We start from the raw sequence: 24,417 nt of genomic DNA, 5'->3' as shown, positions 1-24,417 counted from the left end.
GTGTCTGTGGAGTTAGCAACTAGCTGTTCCTAAAATGGTTAGTTCAAACATCACATAAATAGTAACATTTGAACTGCGTCTTGGCCAGATAGAATTTCTGGGAAAAGGTAGGCTTAGACTAGTGGAAAAACATACTTACAAGCATTGAGCTGGGAAAGAACATGGCTTGTTTAAAGGAGTGAGGAGTGAAGGAATAGAAGCTGAAGTCTAATAATGAAGCCCCACTTGCTAAGGAGTTGGGTTATGCCTTAGGTAAAGGGGGTCATGGTGAGTCTTTAGACATGAGAGGAGCATAATCAGATTTGTGAGAATGGAGACCAGTTGTAGGCCTAGGAGATCAGTTAGGAGCCTAGGTGAATTAGGAGTCTATATAGCATGGTAAAAGATGAAGGCGACAAGCCTTAAGGCAGTGGTGATAGAGAGGTAACTCAACATTAGATGTTGTTTTAAGTTCCCGATCTTATTAGAAGATTTAGACCTTTTCATATTTTGTCAGAATTATGACAGTGTGAGAACAACAGAGAATGTACCTCAGTTGACCATGCCCAATGGGGCCACCTTATGGAACCTCTTTATTTTCGTTTTTCAGGCTGGCCCAGATGGAAAGGACTAATGGATCTTTCCTCACTGATAGCAGCTCCACCACAGGAAGTGTGTAAGTAAATCATGAAATTAGCACTGCCGGGGAAGGCCAGGTCTTTGCATCATGGCTGTCGGAAATAATCTTCATTGATTGTGGCTCTGAATTTTGATCCCAATCAAAATTGATGTGTGATTACAAAAATGTCTAGATAGATTTTATGCTTGTTTATTTAGTTTCGTATAAGTTAATGAAAAAGTCCTGTATTTGTCAACTAATTTGCCTCAGGAAGATCAGATTGTTCTATTTATAAATACAGGTATAGATACTTATTCCATTTGTCAGGTATTTCTTGTTGATTTAACAAAGGTATTTCCACAGAATACATGCCCTTCTGTAAAATCCTCTTCCTTCTGCTGGCTCACTTTTCTCCATAATCCCTGCCATTTAACAACTATGACCCACACAAGCTTGGACATATACTCCCCACTCTTCACTGAAAACTGTTATTTCCTCTGCCAATATTTTATTATATTAGCAACAAGGAAAAGTCTCATTGACTTTAGAAAAATACTTAAAAAAAAACTTTCTAGGCAAATATTTTATCTCTGATTATCCTACTATTGTGTGTCATCTTGCTTTGGAACTTTTCCCTTTTTTTCTCCCCCCTCCTTGGAATTAACATTTTTGATTTTGCATGATGTCTAAAAGATTTCAGTAGTGTCAAGTTTACTTGACGTAGGTAGGTTCACTGTTGTTTGCATCTGGTGGGAAGCTGTCAGTCAGCCAGGAAACAGAACGTAGTTACAGAACGTAGTACTCGGCTCTTTTGTACTAAAAAAGACCACGAAGAGAGCCAAGTTGCAGTAGCTTAAGCACTCTAAATGACAAACATTTTAAAGAACTTAAATTTGGTTTTAATTATTTTGGCTTTAATTATTATTTTTCATTTCATCTAATTCCTTGGCTATTGTCAACCTTGTGGAAATTATGTTGATTCAGAGAATACTCGAGATTTCTAACTGCTTTATATAAAATATATGCTAGTAGCTAAATATGAAACAAGCATTATAAATATGTTGTTATCTTGGCTTGGGAATCGTTTCACATTCATAGTACATGAATAATAATGTATAAATCACTACTGTATTCTTGTAAAGTATTAACATGCTAATGTTTGAAATTTAAAAACCTCCTGACATTTTTATTTATAAGCTTAATGATAGTAAACCAGTTTTTAAAATACTGACAGGGAACTATTCTACATTAGAGTGCTTAAGCTACAGGAAGTTTGTAAGCTATTTGGTAAACAGAGCCATTATAGAAATTAATTTGTATATACTTACAATTAACTAAATTAGATTCAAATGAAAACAAAAGGCATACTCAAACCCCATCATGCCCTCATTACTCTACTTCATTTTACTATTATCTGTGTTCTTGGGGTAATTTATTTTATTGTATTTGTCAGATGGTGTACAACTCTGTATCTTTTCCAAACTCTACATTCAGTAAAGTCATTAGCTTGAAATTGGCCTTGATGAAAGTATTTAAACCATAGAAATTGCAAAAGCTACAATTCAGGGCCCTTTTATTCCTTTATTTATTTATTTATTTTGGAAAGCTCATTGAATGTTTATCAACATGCCACTGCCACACACCCAGTACCGTAAAAGTCCACAGATGTAAATACTGTCCCCAGGAATCCTACCAGCTAGAGGAAAGATCCATTGATAAGTGTTTTTAGAGGAAGAACATGGGTAGGCACTTTTTTTTTTAAAGATATATTTCTTATTTTGCCGGGGGCGGGGGGAGAGAATGCAAACGGGGGAAGGACAGAGGGAGAGAGAATCTCAACCAGACACCCCGCTGAGCTGGGAAGGACAGAGGGAGAGAGAATCTCAAGCAGACACCCCGCTGAGCTCAGAGCCCAACACTCAGGACCCTGAGATCATGACCTGAGCCAAAACCAAGAGTCAGATGCTCAACCCACTGAGCCAATGTAGGTGCCCCTGGTGGGCATTACTGATAGACAAATGAATGACCCCTCAAAGAACTTCACATCCTAATCCCTGAGAGCTGTGCATGTGTCACTTTATATATCAAAAGGGACTTTGCACATGGGATTAAGTTAAGAATCTTGAGATGGGGAGATTATCCTAGATTATTTAGGTGGACCCCGTGTAATCCCATGAATCTTTATAAGGGGGGGGGGGGAGTCAGTTAGAGAAAGATACAGCCATGGAAGCAGAGGTCAGGTACAGAGAGATTTGCAGATGCTATGCTGCTGGCTTTAAAAATAGAGGGATGCAGGTGGCCTCTGGGTCCTGGAAAAGGCAAGAAACAAATTCTCCCTTAAACGTAATATTCAATTAAATTAATAGCATATGAATGTGTTTATCGGCCACTAAAGAGAAATCATTTTCCAGTCACTGGTGCATTCATATTTTCTTAGGGACTATGTTAATAAGTCTTATTTTGATAAAGCCAGTCCTGGAAGTCCTTTGCTCTTTCACAGTTTGCAATACTGAGTATTCTGGGGTTCTTTTCCTGTGACATGGCAGTGATTCTGCCATTCAGGTGAGGTTGCAAACAAGGACTCTGAGTCCCTGAAGCCCTGTGCTGGATCGGGAATCCACTGGTTTGACTTGGAGTGGTCACCTTTTCTCACTTCAGTGTGTAATATTTACTTATCTAAGCATTTCCACTTTAGTTGATACTATTGAATTGACAAAGTGAGTAAGTATTATACATACTACAATAAATACCTTTCCTCCCGGTGGAAAGAGCCTTACAGTGAGGATGCTTCTTACCTCCTTTGGGCTGATGGTGCTCCTCAGAATTTGTGATGGAAGGGTTAGGAACCAAGCCCCACTATTTATTTCTCTGACTGTCCTTCTGTGTTTCTCCATCTAATAATTTAGCATCTTGGATCACAAGATACAGGAAGAAATCGTCACTGCTCTTAATAGGATGCTGTGCTGTTCCTTCTTTGCTTTCAGCTTACTTGTTACCTACAGGACCTTACTGTAGCAGCAGGATGTATGCAACATACTCCAACCCTGGCCTTTCCCCGGAAATTTCCTAAAGCCCCGGCATTGACAGGGTCATAACACAATCCTGAGATAATCGAGGACAGTTTTCAGTCCATTTAACAGTATCGCCAGCTTTGGAGCGAGGGTTCGGGGGCTTCCCAAGGAAGCCTTGGCTCTTCTGCTTCACTCTTAGGTCTATCATGAGGCAACCAGCATCAAAATATTAGCAATTTGTATTGTTGTTGGGAAAAATTGAAAGCTAACTCGGTGTGCCTTAAGCCAAAAAAAAAAAAAAAAAAAAAAAGTAATAGCAAACTTCTACAATACATTTTAGAATTTTTCTCATTCCTGAATTCTCAACCTTTCCTACAGGCCCTTTTGCGTGGAGGTTTTGTGATCCCAATAGGTCATAAAAATATCATTAGGTTTCTCTTGAATAACAACAGGGATGATACAAAAACAACCACCATCTCTCCGTCTGTGAATAGCGTACTGGGAGCTGGGCACCGCTCTAAGCAGTTTGCCCATCTTTGCTTCTTTAATCCTGGTAGGACCCCTTGAGATGCTACTCTTGTTTCTGTGACCACCGTTTAACAGATGAGTAATTTGAGGCCCTGAGAGGTTAAGGAGCTTACCCAGGGTCTCACCCTCCAGAAGTCGTGGGATTCAGACCCAGTCAACCAGGGAAGCCTTCCCACATGGGAGCACTGCAGTGGGGGTGAGGATGCGCGGGGTCAGCGCACCTGCAGTCCTCCTTGAGGTCATCCCTTTCCTTGTCCCAGGCCTGCCCGTTCTCCATCCACACCTCGGCTTCACAGTCCAGACCTAATTAGAGGATTTTGTAATTCAGTACGTCCAAGACTGATCTACTAAATGTGGTTTGGGATGATCTCAGCCATAGGTGATGAAAGAAATCCTTATACTTTAGGGTGTGAATTTTGAGATTTGAACTTGTGATTTTAAATTACCCAAGGTCCTTTCAGTCATTTGTATCTTCAAAAGCAGCCATCCTACCCTGCAGTTTGAGCATTTCTCTGCCCCTCAAATTGGTCTATGGACCCAAGTGCCTGGCCCCCAGCAGCGTTCATCCTCTGTGAAGCTGGTTAATTCATTGTTGCATTCCCATGCATCACGGGCGGCTGCCTCCCCAACCTAGACATGAATCAGTCTCATAGCTACTCCCCCACATAGACCCAATTCCCAGTGCTCCCTTTCCTTCTGAAAGTCTGCCTCTAGACAATTTAAAAAGGCATGAATTTTGAGGATATTAATATTCTTCAAAGGAGGAATTGAACATCCATGACTCAAACTGAAACAGGACCCAGGATAGTCCTGGGGAATCTCAGTAGCAGGAACTCAAGGACAGATCCTTAGACCACTACCATTAGGATGTCTCCCTCCATCTGCTACCTGCCCTTGAGGGACACTGTCTTATGTGGAAAGATCAAACTTGGTTCTGGTTTGCACTGGCATCGCTGTTTGGAACAGAATAATCCTTGAGAGGAGGGAAATTATTGTTATTTTTATTTTTATTTATGTCGTGCCTACTTGCAAAAGGTCATTGAATGACTCACAGTTCTTTCGTCATCAAATATGTATTAATTTTGTAATCTAGTGTTTACTCTGTGCGACTTAAAGATAGTATAATTATATTCCATTTAATGGTATCTCAGTGGTGCCGACTTATATTTTTGCAACTTTTCTATTTTAGCACTATTGACATTTAAAGGCCCTCATCTGGTACCTCATGTACTATCTGTCTTTAAAGGGTATGCTCTTGTTTTTTACTGCATATAATTAAGAACTTGAGTTTATTTATTTTTATATTTAATTTTTAGGCCTAATAATCTGTGAGAAATAACGCTAAAATCGTATGTTATACATAAATGATTTTTTTTAGAAGTTGCCTTAAATCCCTTTCAGATACCTCAGTGAAAGAATGTAATGATAGTGGTGATGATGGTGATTATAATAATAAGTTAAACCCTATCAACTCCCTAGAAGAAATGAAGCTATATCAAATGTTTACAACAAAATATATCTCAGATCTAATTTTGACTTGTTTGTGTATATATTTATTTCACTGTGGCTAGTCCCCAAATCTTGAAAACAGAAATTTAGTTGGTGCTAATATTGAGCACTGAGTATATTCCCCAAGTCAGACGCTTGCTGGCATGAATGTTCTCAGGGCCTCAGTGGTCTGATGGTACCTTGTGACAGGGGAGGAGCTCCGGGCTAGGATCCATGATCGTCATAGACCCACCAGATAGCTTACGGGACTCAAGTTTTGCTTTGGCTCTTCCTGTCCTTATTATATATATATATATTTTTTCAACTTTTACTCCTTAATTTCCTTTTAGGTGAATTGTTCATAGGAATCATATGATTTTTTTTTTAACCAAAGTGAAAATCAGTTTACCTCTCATTTATTGCAGTACCTGAGATTAACATCTACTTTTGTTCTATTTTGCATTATCCTTGCTTGTTCTTTCTTTCTTCTGCTTTATGGACAAAGTGGTTTGCTGGACATTTGCTTAGTCTGGCTGGTCACAGGAATGGCTGGGTTAGGACCCTAGACATTGCTTCTTAGCCTTTTGACATTAGATATTATAGAGAGCAGGAGGCTAAACCTTTTGCTTCTTTTGTAAGAGTTACTGTTTTGTTTTGATTTCCGGTTGATTGCTTGTGATGCTTTATCCTTAAAATAGAGAAATTTCATGGGGTGTTCTCTTTTGTTATTATTATTATTTTATTTATTTATTTATTTTTTGGATACTCAGTCCTTTTAGTTTCTATACATTTTTTTCAGCCCGAGAAATATTTACAGAATGTTGCATTATACCCTTACTTGGCTATTTTTTTATGTTATGCCCCCTGTATCTTTATGCTTTATATTTTTCCTCTCCATATTTTAGATCTCTACTTTTTATCCTCTCTTACTATGACTTCTCTCTGCACCTGAACTGGATAAAGTGCCTCCAAACACTGGCAGTGATGAGGATCACTGACTTAGAGTCTTGCCATCCTTAACAGCTAATTGGTGTTCCCAGTGTGTTGATGCGTTAGCCTGATAGCCAGCTTCTGCCCTTTCATGATAGGTAGGGTTAGCGGGACACCTGGGTGGCTCAGTCGGGTATGCACCGACTCTGGATCTCAGCTCAGGTCTTGATCTAAGGGTCGTGAGTTCAAGTCCCACATTGGGCTCCACACTGGGCAGAGAGCCTATAAATGAATGAACGAATGAATTGGGTTTAGGGTATTGGCCACATATTTCCCATCAGGAACACGCCCGCCCCTCACACGCACACCCTTTCTGTCCGATTTAGCTACCTGGGCAGCCCAGGGGCGTTTAAACGTGCCTCCCTGCAGTGCTGTGATGCCTGTTCCATCCCCTTATCATCACCCTTCCACGGTTAGGAGCAAGCATGCAATTCTTCTAGAGGCTTCTTGATTTATTTTTCAGTGACACTGCGTTTTCTCAGGAAAGGTAATCAAAGGGTGATGCTGTAGCTTCTTTCAGTCTTGACCCCCATCCATGGCCCTTATTTCCCATTGCTCACGGTGTGAAGGTCCTACTCCTCCCCCCACTGAAGTTGGTAGGAGGGGGAAGGTGAGGTTCGATACCGATGTTTATATTGTGATCCTAACCACAACGCATGACTTTTATTTTTCTAAATGTCTGTCCACACACACTCTCTCCATATATACTTTTAGAGAGAGGGAGAGGTTACCAATAAAGGAAGCAAAAGAAATGGATCAGCAGTTCATCTGAACCCTGGCTTTGGCAGGCATAACACTCGTTTTGCTCCTTTGCTGCATCGTATCCTTCTGATCTCAAGGCTCAGGACACACCTTTACTATGAGTTCACTAACTCTCAGACACAATTTCAAGTCCCCTTTTCATCACAGTAAACTGTGATCCCACAGGGTTGCATTTTCAGATTGGACTCCGAGGAATCAAAGGTCTTACCTCACGTATCGGGTGTTGCTTGTAGCTGCCGGGCGCCAGTCCGAGGTCCCAGATGGCCACCACCGCTCCCCAGACTCTCTGGACCACAGTTGGGTGTGCCCTGACCCTGTGCACAGACGAGGGCTCTAGGGGACACCTGCAGTCACATCACTGCCGGATGAGCTAGTACAGTTATGCCATAGCTCCGTTTTATACCCTCAGAGCTGCTTACATGTTGTTTTTCTGAAGCGCTATCCTGTAAACGCCCATAGATCCCAGGATTTGTTTTACCAAATCCTATGAAAGCAGACCAGGTCCGATCTGCTGAAGTCTTCATTCCACAGCTAGAGCCTCCAGCTGGCTTGAGCCGGGGTCTGTCCCTTGCCCGATTGATTACAGGGAGGTCTGACTGGATCTCCCTATACAGGAAGAGAAGGGCTCCCAGGCATGCTGCTGAGCACTTCCTTCTCAAGAATGTACCAATTCTGTCTCTCTCATTATGCTTCTGTTTCTGTCAATCGTTAGATTCGACCACGCGATTGATATATGTCTAATCCATCCGACGAGTAGTTAGAAAAGTAGGAGAGTCTAAGTTAAGTACCTATAGTTTCTTGTTTTAGTGCAAAATGATTGATCCTAGTGAGGACATGCTGATACTATCAAGTAAAATATCTGCAGGTATTTTATAAATATCTACAGTTAGAATTTTTGCTATGTTATTTAAATGAAAGAATATAAGGATTATATTCTTCCCTTCCGTGGGTTACAGAGCATTACAAAATGGCTTTCAACCAAATGCTAAAGCCAGTGAAATCAACTTAGGCCTTAGTCCCTGTGGGCTGCTATAACACAGTACAACAGGCCAGGCAGCTTCGAAACAACATTTATTTATCACAGTTTTGGAGGCTGGGAAGTTCAAGATCAAGGTCCTAGCAGATTTGGGGTCTGGTTAGAGCCATCTTCCTCGTTCATAGATGGCTCTCTTCTTACTCTGTCTTCATGTGGCAGGGAGAGGAAGCCAGCCCTCTGGACTCTCTGTTCTAAGGGCACTCGTCCTATTCATGAAGCTCCACCCCCATGACCTTAATCACCCCCTAACGACCCCACCTCCAAGTGCCATCACACTGGGAGTTAGGCTTCCACATATGAATTTGGGAGGTCTACAGTCTAGTTTATTTTTAATTAAGTCTTTCAATCTACTCATTTGGTATTCAATTGCTGATTTTGCCTAAAGTATCTTTTCTATTAACTCTAAGTGGTGGACCTTCTTCAATACCTCTGCTGAGTAGAATCTCTCCTGAGGTTTGTGATACAGACAGGTTAGTCGAAGGCAAAGCATGAAGTGTTGGTATGTGTAGCACACATACCTTTTAGATAAATATCTTCCTGGAGCTTTATTCTTTTATTTATTTTTTTTAAAGATTTTATTTATTTGACAGAGAAAGAGAGAACACAAGCAGGGGGAGCAGCAGGCAGAGGGAGAAACAGGCCCCCTGCTGAGCAAGGGGGCCCGATGCAGGACTCCATCCCAGGACCCTGGGATCATGACCTGAGCTGAAGGCAGACGCTTAACCAGCTGAGCCACCCAGGCGTCCCCTTCCTAGAAGTTTTAAAGGGACGTTAGAGGAACACTGAGCTTTAAGGCAGACATGGCCCAGCCGCCATCCGCATCCTCATTGTTTCTACTTCCCTTACAACCGGAGACATCAACCGCCAGATGTGCGCCTCAGTGTGTCTGTTTTGTCTCCCTAGGGAGGACGAGCATGCCCTCATCCAGCAGTACTGTCAGACGCTTGGAGGGGAGTCCCCAGTCAGCCAGCCCCAGAGTCCAGCTCAGATCCTGAAGTCAGTAGAACGGGAAGAACGTGGGGAACTGGAACGGATCATTGCCGACCTGGAGGAAGAACAAAGGTGCGCCTGACCTGGGAGAGGAAGCCATGTGCCCCTGGGCAAACTTCTGAAGGGAAATTCTTGGATAATACTTTCAAGATGATCCCTAGCCATTCTCTTTTCCGAAGTGTTTTCTAAGAAATCCAGATGGGGTCAAAGTTTTCGAGGAGGTTAACAAGCCGGGGCACTGGCTGCAGATCACACACGTGAGGGTTCGCAGGTGATGTCTGTCAGAACACCTGCTTAAAGCTATAATGTTGTTCGTGCTTACTCGTCTCACTGTTAATACGTGTTTTTACCTAAGAAGAAAGAAGGAGCCCGAGTTAAATCTGGAGCTCGTGGGCAGTTTCAGAGACAAGACGATGCACGCAGTGGTGATTCCGGTTTTTCCTTTTCTGCATTAGAAGCCTGCAGGTGGAATATGAGCAGCTGAAGGAGCAGCACCTGAGAAGGGGTCTCCCCGTCGGGTCACCTCCAGACTCTGTTGTGTCTCCTCACCACACATCTGAGGACTCGGAACTTATAGCAGAAGCAAAACTTCTCAGGCAGCACAAAGGTCGGCTGGAGGCTAGGATGCAGATCTTAGAAGATCACAATAAGCAGCTGGAATCTCAACTCCACCGCCTTCGCCAGCTGCTGGAGCAGGTAGAGTGTGTGAAACTTGGGGTGGTGCCCGCACCCCCTTCCAGCCTGTCTGTCTCCCCGGGGCGCCGGGTGGAGGGGGGCGGTGGCGGGGTCCAGCGTCAGCAGAGAGGCTCACTGGCGCCTCTCACCTCCATGCTTAATTTAGACTCTTCTAATGGAAGCATCCCATCCCCCACTGGCTCCCAGAGTGTGTTTGCTCCACTTAAGGTGGAATTTCCCATACTTCTGTAACACGGAAATCTCTCTCAGCTCTGAATACTTTAAGGGAAAAGACCCTGTAACATACGTCTGCGTAAATTACATGTGGGACCGCTGTAGAGATGCAAGGGAAGGAAGCCACTGGCGCTCTGTATGCTAAAGCCTTTCTTCCAGGGAGCTATTTTCGTGAAATTCAGTAACAGATGTTTATTAAGGTGCAGCTATCATTTCCTAACATCAGGCCAGGTCTATGGCAATTGCTTGCACACTTTCTTGACAATAAGAAATACAACTTACATTATGATGAATGCATACCTGTGTGATGAATACAATATATATATATTATATATATATATATTGTATTCATATATATATATGAATACAATTATATATATATAATTGCCATTATAAAGATCTCTTATTTTCTATTTTTTTAACTTCCTTCCTTCTTTCCTCCCTCCCTCCCTCCCTCCCTCCCTCCCTCCCTCTCTCCCTCCCTCCCTCCCTCTCTCCCTCCCTCTCCCTCCCTCCCTCCCTCCCTCCCTCTCTCCCTCCCTCCCCCTCCCTCCCTCCCTCCCTCCCTTCCTTCCTGTGTATCTCTTTCTGTGTACCTCCCTCCCATTTTTCCTCTCTTTCTCTTTTCTTTCTTTGTGCTGGTCAGCACCTACCAAATCAATTTTATAGCTCATCAGTGGATAATAGCCCACAATTTTGAAAAAATACTCTTCTCTGGGATATGAAAGAAGCATCAGACACAATTTTTGCCTTCTTCTTGCTTGCAGTCTTATTAGGGGCCAAAACAAGATAGTACAATATACAACAAGATAGTATTGCACATAAAGACAGTACTATAGAGGACTAAGTACTTGATTACATCCAGCAGTTAAAGAATAGGAGTCGTATCACAGAATTAGTCAGAAAGATGCCTTGGTAGCAGGTGCATATTGGGTAGAATCCCTACAGATGGGGCTAGACTCTCTCTTTCTTGAAGAATCCCTGGCATCAACATTCATGTCATCTTTTGCCTTTTTCTCTGGCCTGTGCTGTGTGGGGCCCCAGGCAGTGAATAGGCAATGCCTTTCTCCAGAAATGATTTCTCCAACCAAAGGCAGAAGCAACTTTTTCTCCAGTGATCTTCTCAAATGTCAGAAAACCATCTTGTCACAGTTGCTGTCAGTATCTTTTAACTTGTCAGAATCATTCAAAACAGTGTGATTTCTGCCTTACCTACACAGCAGGCCACAGATCTCGCCTTTCGGCCATAAACTTTTCTGTGTGTCTGTCACTGTCAGGATTTGCGTCAGACTGTTTTAGGGAATGCTTACTTTGGGTCTCCAAATTGTGCATCATTAGAAAACATAGTGCCCCTAGAGTGCCCCAAAGCCTGGCTTTCCCTAAGCCTTCTTGTTTGAGTCTTCTCCGGTGCCACATTGTAAGCACTGTGAATTTGAAGTTTCTCCATGGTGTCTGTGTAAGGGATGAGTTTTCTCTTGAAATCTCTGATTTAAAATATGAAGTGTTATTATTAACCTAGAGCAGCAACAGAATCTTTGCAGAAGGAAGCCGTGCTCGAAACCTTTATTTGCCATAGCCCGTTGGAGAGCTAACGGCTCTTCTGCTTCCCTTATTCTCCTCCCCTCCCCTGACTCTCTCCATCCCAGTAGACAGAGCTGCCTAATGGCTCATGTGCCTTCATAATTGCACAGTAATGCTTTTAGAGATAGCTGATATCTAAATGACTCGGTATATCCCAGACTGTGGACCTCTATCTCTTCTTAATGATTTAGCATGAATGCCAGAAGTAGATGGAAAATTCACCTGACAGTAACAACTGGCAAACCACCAGACTTCAACTAATATAAATTTAATGGAAAACCCAGCATAAAAAACATCGTAATTTCTGCATTCCCTATAAAATGGATCACATTGTCTAATTTGAGCACATACTTGTCAATGTGTCAGGCACCATTTCCAAGCTTTGTGCAGAGTAGATTTACAAAGTATTTGCTGTGTGTCAGATTCTGTTCTAATCTCAGTGGAAATACTAACTGATCAACCTCCTCACAAATTCCTTTGACACAGGCATTCTTTTTACCACACCCAGTTTATAAATAAAGAATCCAAGGCATAGAAGGTTATAAAATTTGCTCAGAATTAGGTAGGTTCTGAGTGGTGGAATTTGAATTCAAGTATGTGAATCCAAAGTTGTGTCCTTACCTCTCCAGTGTTACCTGTAAATATTGATTTAAATAAAGAAATGAGCTGATTTTGAAATTGGGTAAATTTATTGTATGAGAAGCCGTGCTCCTTTTTTAAAGATGAGTGAAACCTTTTTTAAATTCACTTGGTTGAGAATCACAGAGAGAAAAATTGAGGGATGAAGCTGACACTGGTAAGTAAATCTCACATTATAACCAACCGAGCTCTTCAAGGAGCCCAAAATGAAGGGGATGGACCATCAGTACTCAGGGGAAGTACCGGTGAGCCTACCAAACTGATGAAAACAGGTATTGTCTGTGGCCAAAGAACTCAGTGTGATTTAATTAAACATGGAGGTCAGAAACAAAAATGTTTCCCTTAGCAGTTGTTTGAGTCCTTCCTCTGCTTTAACCTCTGTTAATTTAACCTCTGAATGTGATTGCAGCCGGAATCTGATTCCCGAATCAACGGCGTCTCCCCCTGGGCTTCACCTCAGCAGTCTGCCCTGAGCTACTCACTGGATCCTGACCCTGGCCCTCAGTTCCACCAAGCAGGTTGGTGTTCCCAAAGAGCTGGCTAACTCTCCCGCTCTGCTCTGAACTTCGCCATTTGTTTGTCTGTCTTTTTTTTTTTTTAATTTTTAAAAAATATTTTATTTATTTATTTGACAGAGCTCAAGCAGGGAGAGCGGCAGGCAGAGGGAGAGGCAGAAGCAGACTCCCCACTGAGCAGGGAGCCCGATGTGGGGCTTGATCCCAGGACCCTGAGATCATGACCCCAGCCGAAGGCAGCTGCTTGACCCACTGAGCCACCCAGGCGCCCCTGTCTTTCATTTTAAATAGTGTTCTTACTCACCGGGGCCTTAGAGCATAAAGAAAGGAGTTTCATATTCTCTTTATGCTTAGCTGCGTTACAAAGACATTTTAACAACACCCAAAAAGCAAACATTTTAGAGTAATCATCTATAATGTATTTGCTTATATAATGTGTAGTAGTGGATTGAATTTTGGCAAAAGATGAAAAAAGTGCTCTTTCTTTTTGGGATGAGCAACAATTTATTTTTTGCTTTGCCCACAGAATGATTCTTTTGTTTGTGTGTTTTTTTTTTAAAGATTTTATTTATTTATTTGAGAGATAGAGAGCACGAGAGGGAAGAGGGTCAGAGGGAGAAGCAGACTCCCTGCTGAGCAGGGAGCCCGATGCGGGACTCGATCCCGGGACTCCAGGATCACGACCTGAGCCAAAGGCAGTCGCTTAACCAGCTGAGCCACCCAGGCGCCCTGATTCTTTTGTTTTAAATATATTTTCTGTCTCTAAAATTTGTATTTGTGCATATTCAGAATATAATCCTAAAGTATATTATACCAAACATGGTTTTCTCTGCCCAGGTCTGGGAACTGATTATTCTGCTTTTTCCATGCTAGTCCCTATAAACATTGCCACCCATCTGAGGCCAAGGTCTCACCCAGCCTGTTGTTGGTGACAGAGGGGCCTGTCACTGCTGTTAGGAAGGGCTCTGTCAACCAGCATTCAGGAATGACATCTTGTTATTGATGAAATTTAAGTTCTAAAATGCTACTGAGGACCACATATTTTAACCAAATTAATTTGTTTATAAGATATCTTTTGCTACATTAGCCAGAAGAAAACCAAAAATATTAGTGTTATTTCATTGTTTTAAGTAAGTGAATTATTTTGCTATTTATTGGTTGTAGAATAAAAACCATCAAAGTAAAAAGTACCTTCTAAAACACCTCTAGATTTGTGGCAGCATAAGCTAGCCCACGCCAGACTCTCCAAGAAGAAAGAAGGAAGGAAAAAGAAACTGAGAGGTTTTTTTTATGTGAAAAACACCTAGAATGCAAAATAATGGAATTCTGTCTAATACATTAAAATAATATAACCGCATTACTTATTTTTCACTCATAGATGTTCCCCTGGCACATGGAATCTTCCAATAGAAACATCTAAATACATTTTATTGATAAGAAATTATATTAGCAACAAATTGATACAAACATGGTTTTGGTATTATTCCCTAAAATTGTTGTTTTCAAGGAGAATGATTTTCACGTTGATGTTTAGAGGCCAGGATTAGTATTTTCTCCCGATGTTGGGTTTTGGTGGAAGGCCGGACCGTCCTTTCAAAACCGTCTGTTGTTCTTTTTCTCTGCTGTCACAGCAGCGGAGGACCTGCTGTCTCCCCCACACGACACTGGCACGGACCTCACGGAGTTTATGGAGCAGATCACCAGTACTTTTCCATCTTGCTGCCGTGAGTATGAAGGATCCCCACACCACCACGACGCTGTTCCCTTCCAGGTCTTTTATCTTGCTTTGGGGCCCTTTGTCTTCTTTGGTGAGAGAGCAAAAACCAATAGGAGAAACAGGATTGAATATTATTTAGAAATAAATCAAACATTCTACATGTCGACAAAGCGAATGAAGCTCGACCGAGATACCATCACGTCCCTGGGGGGCAGTGAGAGTCCTGCTCCTTGAGAGGTTTCATTGTGCCTGATGGATGGTAATGTGAAGGCAAATGAGACAAGCCCCTTTGTAAGAAGCTTCCTGTCCAGGGCAAACTCTAGTAAGAAATGTGTTATTACTTCAAAAAAGAGCTTTTAGCAGCACACCAAACAAAGCATGAAAATAACCTTTTCTGATGTAATTCCCTATCTTTTTTTTTTTTGAAGATTTTATTTTTAAGTCATCTCTACACCCAAGGTGGGGCCCGAACCCACAACCCCGAGATCAGGAGTCGCAGGTTCCAGACTAAGCCAGCCAGGCACCCCCACCCCACTCTCTTGGCTTCAGACATTGTTCGCTGATGTCATCAGATTCAGTTCCGGAAGGGGATTACTTTCAGATTTGTTTTTCTCTTTTATTTTCTTTCTTCTGGTTTCTTTCCTCATGGAATCAAACAGTCACTGCATAAAGGCCAAATAACTGAAGGCGTCACAGATTATGACCCTGTGACTTTTCCATATGAACTACCAAGAGCCAGAAAATAATCAAATGAAAGCAGTCCAAATCCCAGAGGAAATTACATAATGTTACTTATTGATTTTTTTTCCCCAAGCTTTTTGACTTCAGCCTCCTGTCACCTCACAGTGAGCTCTCACCAGAATCACTTGTGCTATTTCAAACAGAAGCTGTTTACTTGCATGCATGCATACTACTTGATGCTGCAGTTTATTTTAAATAATCTTTTAAAGAACTAGGAATATATTATTTATAATTTTTAGGGTGGTTTCCTCTCAAATTGATTTTTAAATCTAGGCAGCCACTAAATTAAGATTTTAGTATGTACATATGCTACTGTATGTATTATGTATGGTGGTACATATATGAAACAGCTTCTCATATCACCCTTTTCCATCCTGTCCTCAGCAAATACCATCCAAAGTTATGAAAAAAGGCATTACCAGGAAGGTAGTTAAATAAGATATATTGACTTCATTTAAAAATATGCTTCAACTAATACAACTCTACAGTTTATAAAAATGCCATCATTAGCAGGAAGTGGAAATAGCTATTTGAAATATAGTCTTCCCTGAATTTTCAGAAGTATTTGCCTAAAGGACATAGTACAGTTTCCACAAGCACATAAATATATTTATATTTGGGAATGTGTCGTTTTCCATTCATTATCTGTGATTATCCTTCTCCAAGTTTCCTGAACTGTATTTACTATATGTCAGTCCCCACACGCACTCCCCAAAAAACACGTGCCCACATGTGCAAATGTGTGTGCCCACATATGCATGCACATACACACACTTTTTTGGCCCCTAGAGTCTCACAAAGGCTAAAGAGGGTCAGTTGAAGCCCGTATGCTATCAGATCATTGCATCTATTCTAGGCTCTCTAATAGCCACAGTAGATGAGCAGGTTACATCTTTGATACTAAGATTGGGTTTTCTAGAGATTTTTTGTTTGTTTGTTTGTTTTTTGTTTTCTAGAGATTTTGATTCTGAGTCGTATGTTGCTTAATGGCTAGATAAGAACTCATCATAGTCACCATAAAAACCTAGAATTTCAAGATTATATTTCTAAATGGAATTACTTTTTAGTTCAGCTTGAATCCAAATACATTAATAATTAGTTAAGAACAAATTCTATAAATCAAAGCCTGTTTAGAAGTTTGCATTTAAATGTCATGATGGACATGTTCAATTTGAAAGTCAGTTGGCAGTGAGAGTTAGGATAGGAAGTATGTTTAATTTAATGCTCTACAGTGACTACAGATGTGTAGTTTCCATATTAACATTTTTATATTAAAAATTCATGGTGTATCTTTTTTTTAAAGTTTGACATAAAGCAGTGACTCTTAAATCTTTTCCATACTGTATTCTCATATCTAGATATTATAAAAGACTAATCTGTCTTATTTTAGAAGAGAATATAATTAAACACAAATAATAATCATAAGAATAAGGCAAAAATGAGTGAAAAAAAGAGATGAGTATTTTCATCTCATTTTATGGCCTCCCTTAAAGATAAATATAAAATTCCTGTTGGCTGGAATCTCATTAACGATTAACAGATATCATTGCTCCCTGAGAAGAGTGTATACTTTCAGTGGGACGTACACGACAGGTTAAGCTCCCACTTTGTCTGGTGCCCTCACCACCCATGCCCTTTTGGGTTGTGAAGGTGGGTTGTGGAGCCCTAAGGTTCCTTCATGGGACACTGGCCCCATGTTCTCCTAGTCTTAAGTTTGTACATTCACAAATATTTAACATTAATTATAATTTTCCGTGCATGAGCATTACTAGTCATGTGTTATTTTGAAGAGTTCAAGTGTTCCCATGTAAGAAATGATGATGACCGGTGTCTTTTAGAGTCCTCTGAATTTTACATCTTATTATTTTTGATTTCTGAAGTTCTGCTATTTGGCTCTAGTCTGCTCTTGCTCATATTTATATTCTATATTTTGCTTTGATAATATAAAAATCTCCAAGGTAAGAACAGTTTTCCCTAGAAATAAAGGGTGAATTTACTTATTTATAAAATTGATACATATTTTTTAAATTGCATCTAAAGTAATTAAACCTTTTAAAAATTGATGCAGAATAGAAATAGCACCTGACTTAGACTTTGTGCCCAATACATGCTTCTGAATTGAATGAATGAATGATTACATTTTCTAACCAGGAAGACTTAATTGGTAAAGTTTCCCTAGGTAGTACATAGAAGGTTTATAGGATTCATTTGCTTTGTTGCCCCTTTTAAGTTGCTCAGCTAGCAAATCTTTTAATAAACCTTTGCATTCCCAAAGCTTCCTGACCACCTTTAGAGGATTTTTCTAAGCAAATCGGATTGGCCCTCTCCCAATGCCAAACCAATCCCTTGAGCCCCTGTTACTAATGAGAACTTTAAAACTGCTTGTCACCAGCATTCAGTGAATTGATCTGCATGTTAATCTTGACTTTTGATCCTTTGTGGATTAAAAATTAGCATGGTCACAAGTGAATTTACACTCCCGGCAATCCTGGAATTAAAACGAAACTGTATTCATAAATCCTAATTGCATGAATTGCCTACTTAAGCATGGCCTTTTTTTTTTCTGAGTCTGTATACTGTAGCACATAACACTTTAGAATTTCTGTCTCAAATTAATATCCCAGTTGTTCCTGATCACATCCTTGAATTATGACCTTTTGAAGTCTTCTTTTAATTATTTACATTAAGTTTCAGAGCCGAGAGGAAGGCATTTTCATCTTTTCTCGACAAGGCGTTAATGAAGGGAATTTCACTGTGGTGCCCATTAACTAATGTACATAACTAAAATTTTCACCGCCTGCTCTAACATTTCTTTTTATGTAAATTCCTCTCAGTTTTTTCATTTATGTCATCCAAATATACAGTATCCTAGGACTGAATATTTTTGGCTGACAGACCGTTAAAGGCTTTTAAAATTATTTTTTATCTACAGGCATATTTTCACTGTGAATTGCCCATGTTTATTAAACTTGAGTGACATTCATCACAAACTCAAAACCTACTAAAATGCAAGGATTTCCTGGTTTCTTTTAAATAGATGTGTGCGGTTTGTTCAGGGGAGTACTCATAGCCTTTTATCTGATAAAAAGCTGTCGGGTTAGGGGCGCCTGGGTGGCTCAGTTGGTTAAGTGTCCAACTCCTTCCTGAGCTCAGCTCAGGTCCCGATCTCACGGTCATGAGTCCAAGCCCCGCGTTGGGCTCCACACTGGGTGTGGAGTCTACTTAAAATAAAATTAAATAGATAAATAGCTCTAGGGTTAATGATGCTGATTTGGAGCAACATGGATTTGATTTCTGGTTGGGGCTGGCTGTTTGTTATGCAGAAGAGAATTGTAGGTGTCTGTGGTGTACTTGATTCTAAGGCAGCGGAGCGCTCCCTCCGTGTAGCTCAGTGGGAAGGACATCCACTCTTGTGTTTTCCTGCTGTAACTTGTGTATCCGGTAGGACTAGGCTGAATTTTAGCCTCATTCTTCCCCCAGGTATGGGGGGGGGGGCGGCCTCACACTTTCCCTCCAGGCATCATAAAGTTGCCCTTCTTGTTTACTCTGTTTTTCTCACAAAGCACCCACTGCGTGGTCATGGAGCTCTCATTTCTTTCCCCTCAGCACAAAAAAATGAGAGATGGAAGGTATGCAACATGGTAGATGATTAGGGACAATTCTTATTTGACCCAGAACAGATGTTACCATCCTGGCAGGGGCAGAACATCCCCCGACCCAGCTGCCTATGCCCGCCCTCACAATGCCCACCCGATCAATTCTGCTGGCCATGCTTTCTGTAACCAGGAAGGAATGGACTGCTCAGCTGCAAAGGCGAATCTGTCACCATAGTCCACCTTCTCCAGCTGGGCCCCTCCAAGGCACAGCGATTAGCCTAAGTGCCCACGAGACGACCAAGGGTGAGGCCAGCGCTTTGTTGGAGGCAAACACGTTGCCACCAGTTTCCTAGGCCTTTGGGGCCAGGGTGAGCCAGGATGGGCAGAAACTGAAGACGCATGCCTCTTCATTTCCTTCGTCATCTGTTAGTCAGAATTTGTGCTGTTCAGCAAACTATGCAGAACTTGCTCTGTTCGGAGACATAAACCAAATATATGGCATGATTTCAATAGGAAATTTTGAGATTTTTTTTTCAAAACGAATTATTCACTGATGCTTTGGTGTGTACTTATTTGAGAGAGCCAGCATATGTTTTGCATATTTTGGTAGAACTTTTATATCTTAAAGGACATAGAATATGAGAAACTAGGGAAAAGAAACTAGTCTTTGTTAAAGCATCTAGCCAAAAAAAAAAAAAAGAGAGAGAGAGAGAGAGAGAAAGAAAAAGAAAGAAAAACCAAAGCCTGTTTCTTATTTTCTTATTAGCACCCATTTAACAGTTGGGAGCTGGGCACCCCCCCAGTTTAGAGCGGGGGTCAGCAAGGCAACCAGAGGGCCTTCAATGATTTCTTTTTTTTTTCTCTTTCAGCCAATCTCCCCAGCAGGCCACAGGTAAGAGTTAATGGGGTTGACTGGCTCAGAGATTGTTGATCACAACCTAGAGTAAGCAGATGAGCTGTTTTTGATTTTAGTGCTAGACGTTATTCCCCATGTAAATTAGCAGACTGGCTTGACATTTAAATGTTAGTTAATTCTGTCAGTCTGGGGAGGGGGATCCCCTCTGAAGCCAGTTCTTCCAGAAGCCCCAAAATACCAACCGCCTGACCCTTTGTGTTCCAACAGCTTTTCACTGGCCCCATGTGCACTGTGCAAAGTCACTCTGGATAGATCTGGCTGACCCCTGTTCTCCCAGATTTGTACTTAGGGCAGCTAGCACAAAACATTGACTTAAAAATAGTGACTGCAGCAGTACCCAAAGTGTTTTTGTTACTTTGCGGGGGTGGATGTGTTGATTTTTCTTTTAGACCTTCACTGAGGAGGGGAGGGGAGGAATTTACTGAGAAAGGTCGGCAGCTATACCTTTATACTTGGCAGTGTTTTCCTTATCAGGTGCACTCAGTGCTAAGGAGCCACGAGACCACAGACCATCTTTGGAGAACATTTTCTTTCCTGAACTTGTTTATGAATCTTTAACCTTCTGATGTTGTCATTGTCTTAATGGCAAGAGGGTCTCGGGTCTTCATGAGAAGCACAGACAAGTGGTCTTTAGAACCCGGAGGGAAGGAAAGGAAATCTCAAGTCAATCAGCAGATGTGAGGTGTGAGCTCATGAGATGTGAGGTGAGAGCTCAGTGAGGAACAGTCTTCTGACTGCTTCTGTTGTCTCAGTGAATCGGAAGCCAGAGCTTCAGCAGAGGTTGAGGACAGGAGGAGGTATCCTAGGTGTGAGGAGAGAGTGGACGATGTGCCCTAGCTGCTTGGAGGTCAGGAGATCATGGGCAGGGAGGTAGTATGATGGCGAGGCAGCATTCGGCATGACTTCTGGTGCCTGCCTATGAACTTAATGTGAGGCCATCTGCAAGGCTGTGTGTTATCTCCTGGCCACATTCAAGTTCATAAGCATAAGCACCAGAGTCAGCTGAGTGTGGCATTTAACCAGAGTTGAAGTCATGGTTTGGCTGAGAGGGTGCAACAATTCAAGGGAAGAGGCAGATAACGCTGCCTCTGCTGATAATGATTGAACCAGGCATCTAAGCTTGGAGGAAAAGAAGTGATGACATTTTAGGTGCTGGAGACAGAAAAAATGGCGGGAGGAGCAATGGATTGTGGTAGCAACGGGTGGATGGAGTTGGGGTCCAAATGGAAGTGAGTGGTAAAGTATGGGTAGTTGTCAGAAGGAAGGATGATTGTAAATTGAAGTGTTGGAGGGGTTGAGGTATAGGTGATGGTCCATTGGAAGTGTGCGTGGCTGACAAGGGTGGAGGACAGGTTCACTGGAGGAGAGGAGCTCGAGGAACTGAGAGGCCAGAGTTTTGGAAGAATCATCTATGTGGGTATTGAAATGACTAAGATTTAAACATAGTTTTAGCTTGATGACAGTGAACCATTCTTCAAAAGTAAGGGAAGATGACCCAAGGGGTCAGAAGATGACTGTATAGTGGGTGGTATAGTCTGATGGCATGAGATTCAAAGTTGAATGGGGAGAGAGAGAAAAAGGCCTGAAAAAACATAGTGTGGACCTAGAAAGCAGTTATCCAAAATATATGAAGGGTATAGGAGATAAACAGTTATATGTGTGAGAAGGCTGTGGAGGAAGCTGGCTTCAAGGGAGATCCAGGTATTGATTAGAGCAAGCAACTGGAGGATGCAGAGAAGAACTGAAGGACATAGACTTCGATGATGATGGATCCAGCTGTTTGACATTCTCTTTAAAAGACTGATGCCACTCCCCTGAGTGTGGCCCAGATTTATATCTTCTCTGGCCTATGTACAATGGCCCTGGTTTCCAGCCTGGGCAAGAGAAAAGTCTTCCAAACAGAGAGGTCTGTTGGCTGCAGTGATAAAAAGCAAACTAGATGCCTTCAGCATAAAAGAGAAAGACCTTATCCTGGGGAGCAAAAGTCACAGGTCAGTAGAGGGTCCCCTTCAAACACAGCAAAATGGGATTTGACTTGTTCTGAAAGAAGCACTTTTATTTCTCAGAAGGGTTGACAGGTCCCTCCTACCTGGAATGTTCTATGTAAATGTTGTTCTGACAGGACTGTTTCCCTTCCTGCAGGCAATGTGAAGTATCCATCAAGCCAACTGACATTTCCTGACTTCCAGTATTGCCCTTTTCAGCAAATGCCAATTCCAAATTCCATTTAATTAGAAGCTCCATGGCTCCTTGAAACATGCTGTTGAGTGCTGACTGTGTGTTCTACTGAAGGAGTAAACACTGACTATCCAAAGAGAAAAGGATATTTTGTTTTTATAATAATCATATATTATTGTTTATTGTCTTCTTCTTCCCTTTCTATGCAACTGTAAATTAATGAACAGAGTGGTATTTGGAAACAGTAATACATTTGTCACTGATTTGTATACTGTATACAGCATTGGGAAAGTGGGTGGGGGCTTTCTAATATGATACCGTCTTTTTAATAACCATGACAAAAATTGCATAAGAATTAGAAAACAATGTTACATTTTTACATTCCTTCATATTAACCTTGTACTATAACTTCATTTATTTTTTTCCACTCTTTTACCATTATGTTTTGGTTATTTATAATTCATCAGCCCCATGACCAAATAGATTTCCTTGTATTGGTTTCCATGATTTGGCCAAATTATTAAGTTCATGTATTTCAATCAAATATTTATGTACATGAATTGGGCTACATCTCTGTGTATACCGCTTAACTTTATTTGACGTCATGCACTTCAGTTCTTTAGTGGCCACTCGGATAAGCACAGTAAAAGTCCTGCGGGGCCTACCTGACATTCCCATTAGGATTTCTTTCCTGCATTTTATTTCCCTGCTCTACGTAAGTAGGTCTTGATTTCTTTATTTTGTGTCCCAATCTATATGATAGAGGAGACTCAAAGCAGGATTATAATCATCTCAAAGATCATTTCACCAAAGGTTACCCATTTAAGTCTAGTTTCATTTTGACATAGAAACAAAACGTGGGATAGTCTTTCCTTAGTTGCAAAGTCTTGATTTTCATCATTAAATACACAGCAGACCTTTACTTAATTGTGCTACCAGGACACATCTTTGTCTTTAATTCCCTTGAAGAGAATTTTATTTTTGTTTATGTATACGCAAGCCACTTGTAATTCTTGAAATTACCAGTCGTTTTCTTTCTGACAGCAGACACAAATTTAATGCATGTTTCATGTTACCTTTTGGGTGAAGGATTACATTTTTTATTACTTTTCATTTGATCAATATATTCGGAAAGGATGTTTATCAAAAGCCTATGTCACTGCTTCCAGAGAGGAATGAAATTAATACTTAGGTGGTGGTACCCCTGCCTGTACCTTTGAGTACATTCAGTTAGATGTTTGGTTCAGCTTCTGATTTAACATTCAATTGATTCAGTTGAAACATGTTATGTAATCACCAAATGTAGAGAAAACCAAAAAAAAGTGAAAATAATGTGTTTTGATTCAAGCATACGTGCATTTAAAACATCAGGACATTTTAACTTTGGGTTCTCTTGACCTGGGATTTGGCCAGAAGGAGGCTTAAAGTTAGAAATTGCTATTCTTTTAGAATAGTTTGGGTGGGTTGGGGGGCAAGGGTGTCTATTTGCAGCATAGATATTTTGAGAAGAAAATTGTTTTATATAAGAGGAAAGCCATGACCACCTTTCTACCTCAGATCCATCTTCATCCATTGTGTTGGAAATAGCTTTATGCCGCTACAGTCTGCAAAATCTAGAGCTTTTATCGGGCCACATCAAACCCAAGAAAAGCACCTATTTAAAGAAAAAAAAAAAAAAACTTTCCCTGAACTCTGAACTACAAGTTGTAGATTTGGTGTCTTCCTTGTTCTTACTTTGAAAAAAATATGTATTCATTTTTTTCTGCTTGTAATTGTATGCAACAAGTCTCTCTGCTATTAAGGAAAAGCTACAGAAAACACTACATTGTAACCTTCTAAGTAATACTAAATAAAAAAGAAATATATCACAGTAACAACAAGGGGAAATAAGTATGTAGTTCTTTTGAAATATGTGGTAAAGAACTAATCATAGACTATCATCTAATCTGGTTACATGTTGCATTTTTCATCCTGAATAAAAGTAATTTTAACACAAGATGACTGATATTCTTCAGCTGTGTTCATTGATGGACTCTGAGCTTTGAGTGTACATATATGAAAATAAAATATAAAAAGAGCCTCTATACTGATAAATCTGCACATTTTCCTCTGCTTCCTCTCATACCCACTAATACATCCTTCCTCTTGTTCTCATTGTCTCATTCTTTCTCTGTGTCCCTCTCTTCTCTCTTATTTATATAATTCTCAATTTCCTTTACAAA

General features: G+C 40.9%; 1 protein-coding gene across 12 annotated transcripts in view; it reads left to right on the top strand.

Annotated features, from left to right (window-relative positions):
• UTRN (utrophin) overlaps nt 1–24,193 on the top strand; it is a 500,526-nt gene extending 476,333 nt beyond the window's left edge. For 11 of the 12 annotated variants that reach the window (XM_027601866.2, XM_027601862.2, XM_027601867.2 and 8 more), the window contains 7 exons: nt 590–655; nt 9,317–9,475; nt 9,859–10,099; nt 12,942–13,050; nt 14,679–14,771; nt 19,971–19,993; nt 22,160–24,193. In XM_027601866.2, the coding sequence (XP_027457667.2) occupies nt 590–655; nt 9,317–9,475; nt 9,859–10,099; nt 12,942–13,050; nt 14,679–14,771; nt 19,971–19,993; nt 22,160–22,168 (700 nt within the window). In that variant the 3' untranslated portion in view covers nt 22,169–24,193. The remainder of the gene's footprint in view (nt 1–589; nt 656–9,316; nt 9,476–9,858; nt 10,100–12,941; nt 13,051–14,678; nt 14,772–19,970; nt 19,994–22,159) is intronic. The other variant, XM_027601861.2, reaches the window with a different exon arrangement.
• The last annotated feature ends 224 nt before the right edge of the window (nt 24,194–24,417 follow it).

Source organism: Zalophus californianus, chromosome 7, assembly GCF_009762305.2.
Source record: "Zalophus californianus isolate mZalCal1 chromosome 7, mZalCal1.pri.v2, whole genome shotgun sequence".
Taxonomy (NCBI): Eukaryota; Metazoa; Chordata; class Mammalia; order Carnivora; family Otariidae; genus Zalophus; species Zalophus californianus.
The sequence above is the reverse complement of the archived record's forward strand: the minus strand, read 5'-3'. Positions and strand labels throughout refer to the sequence as shown.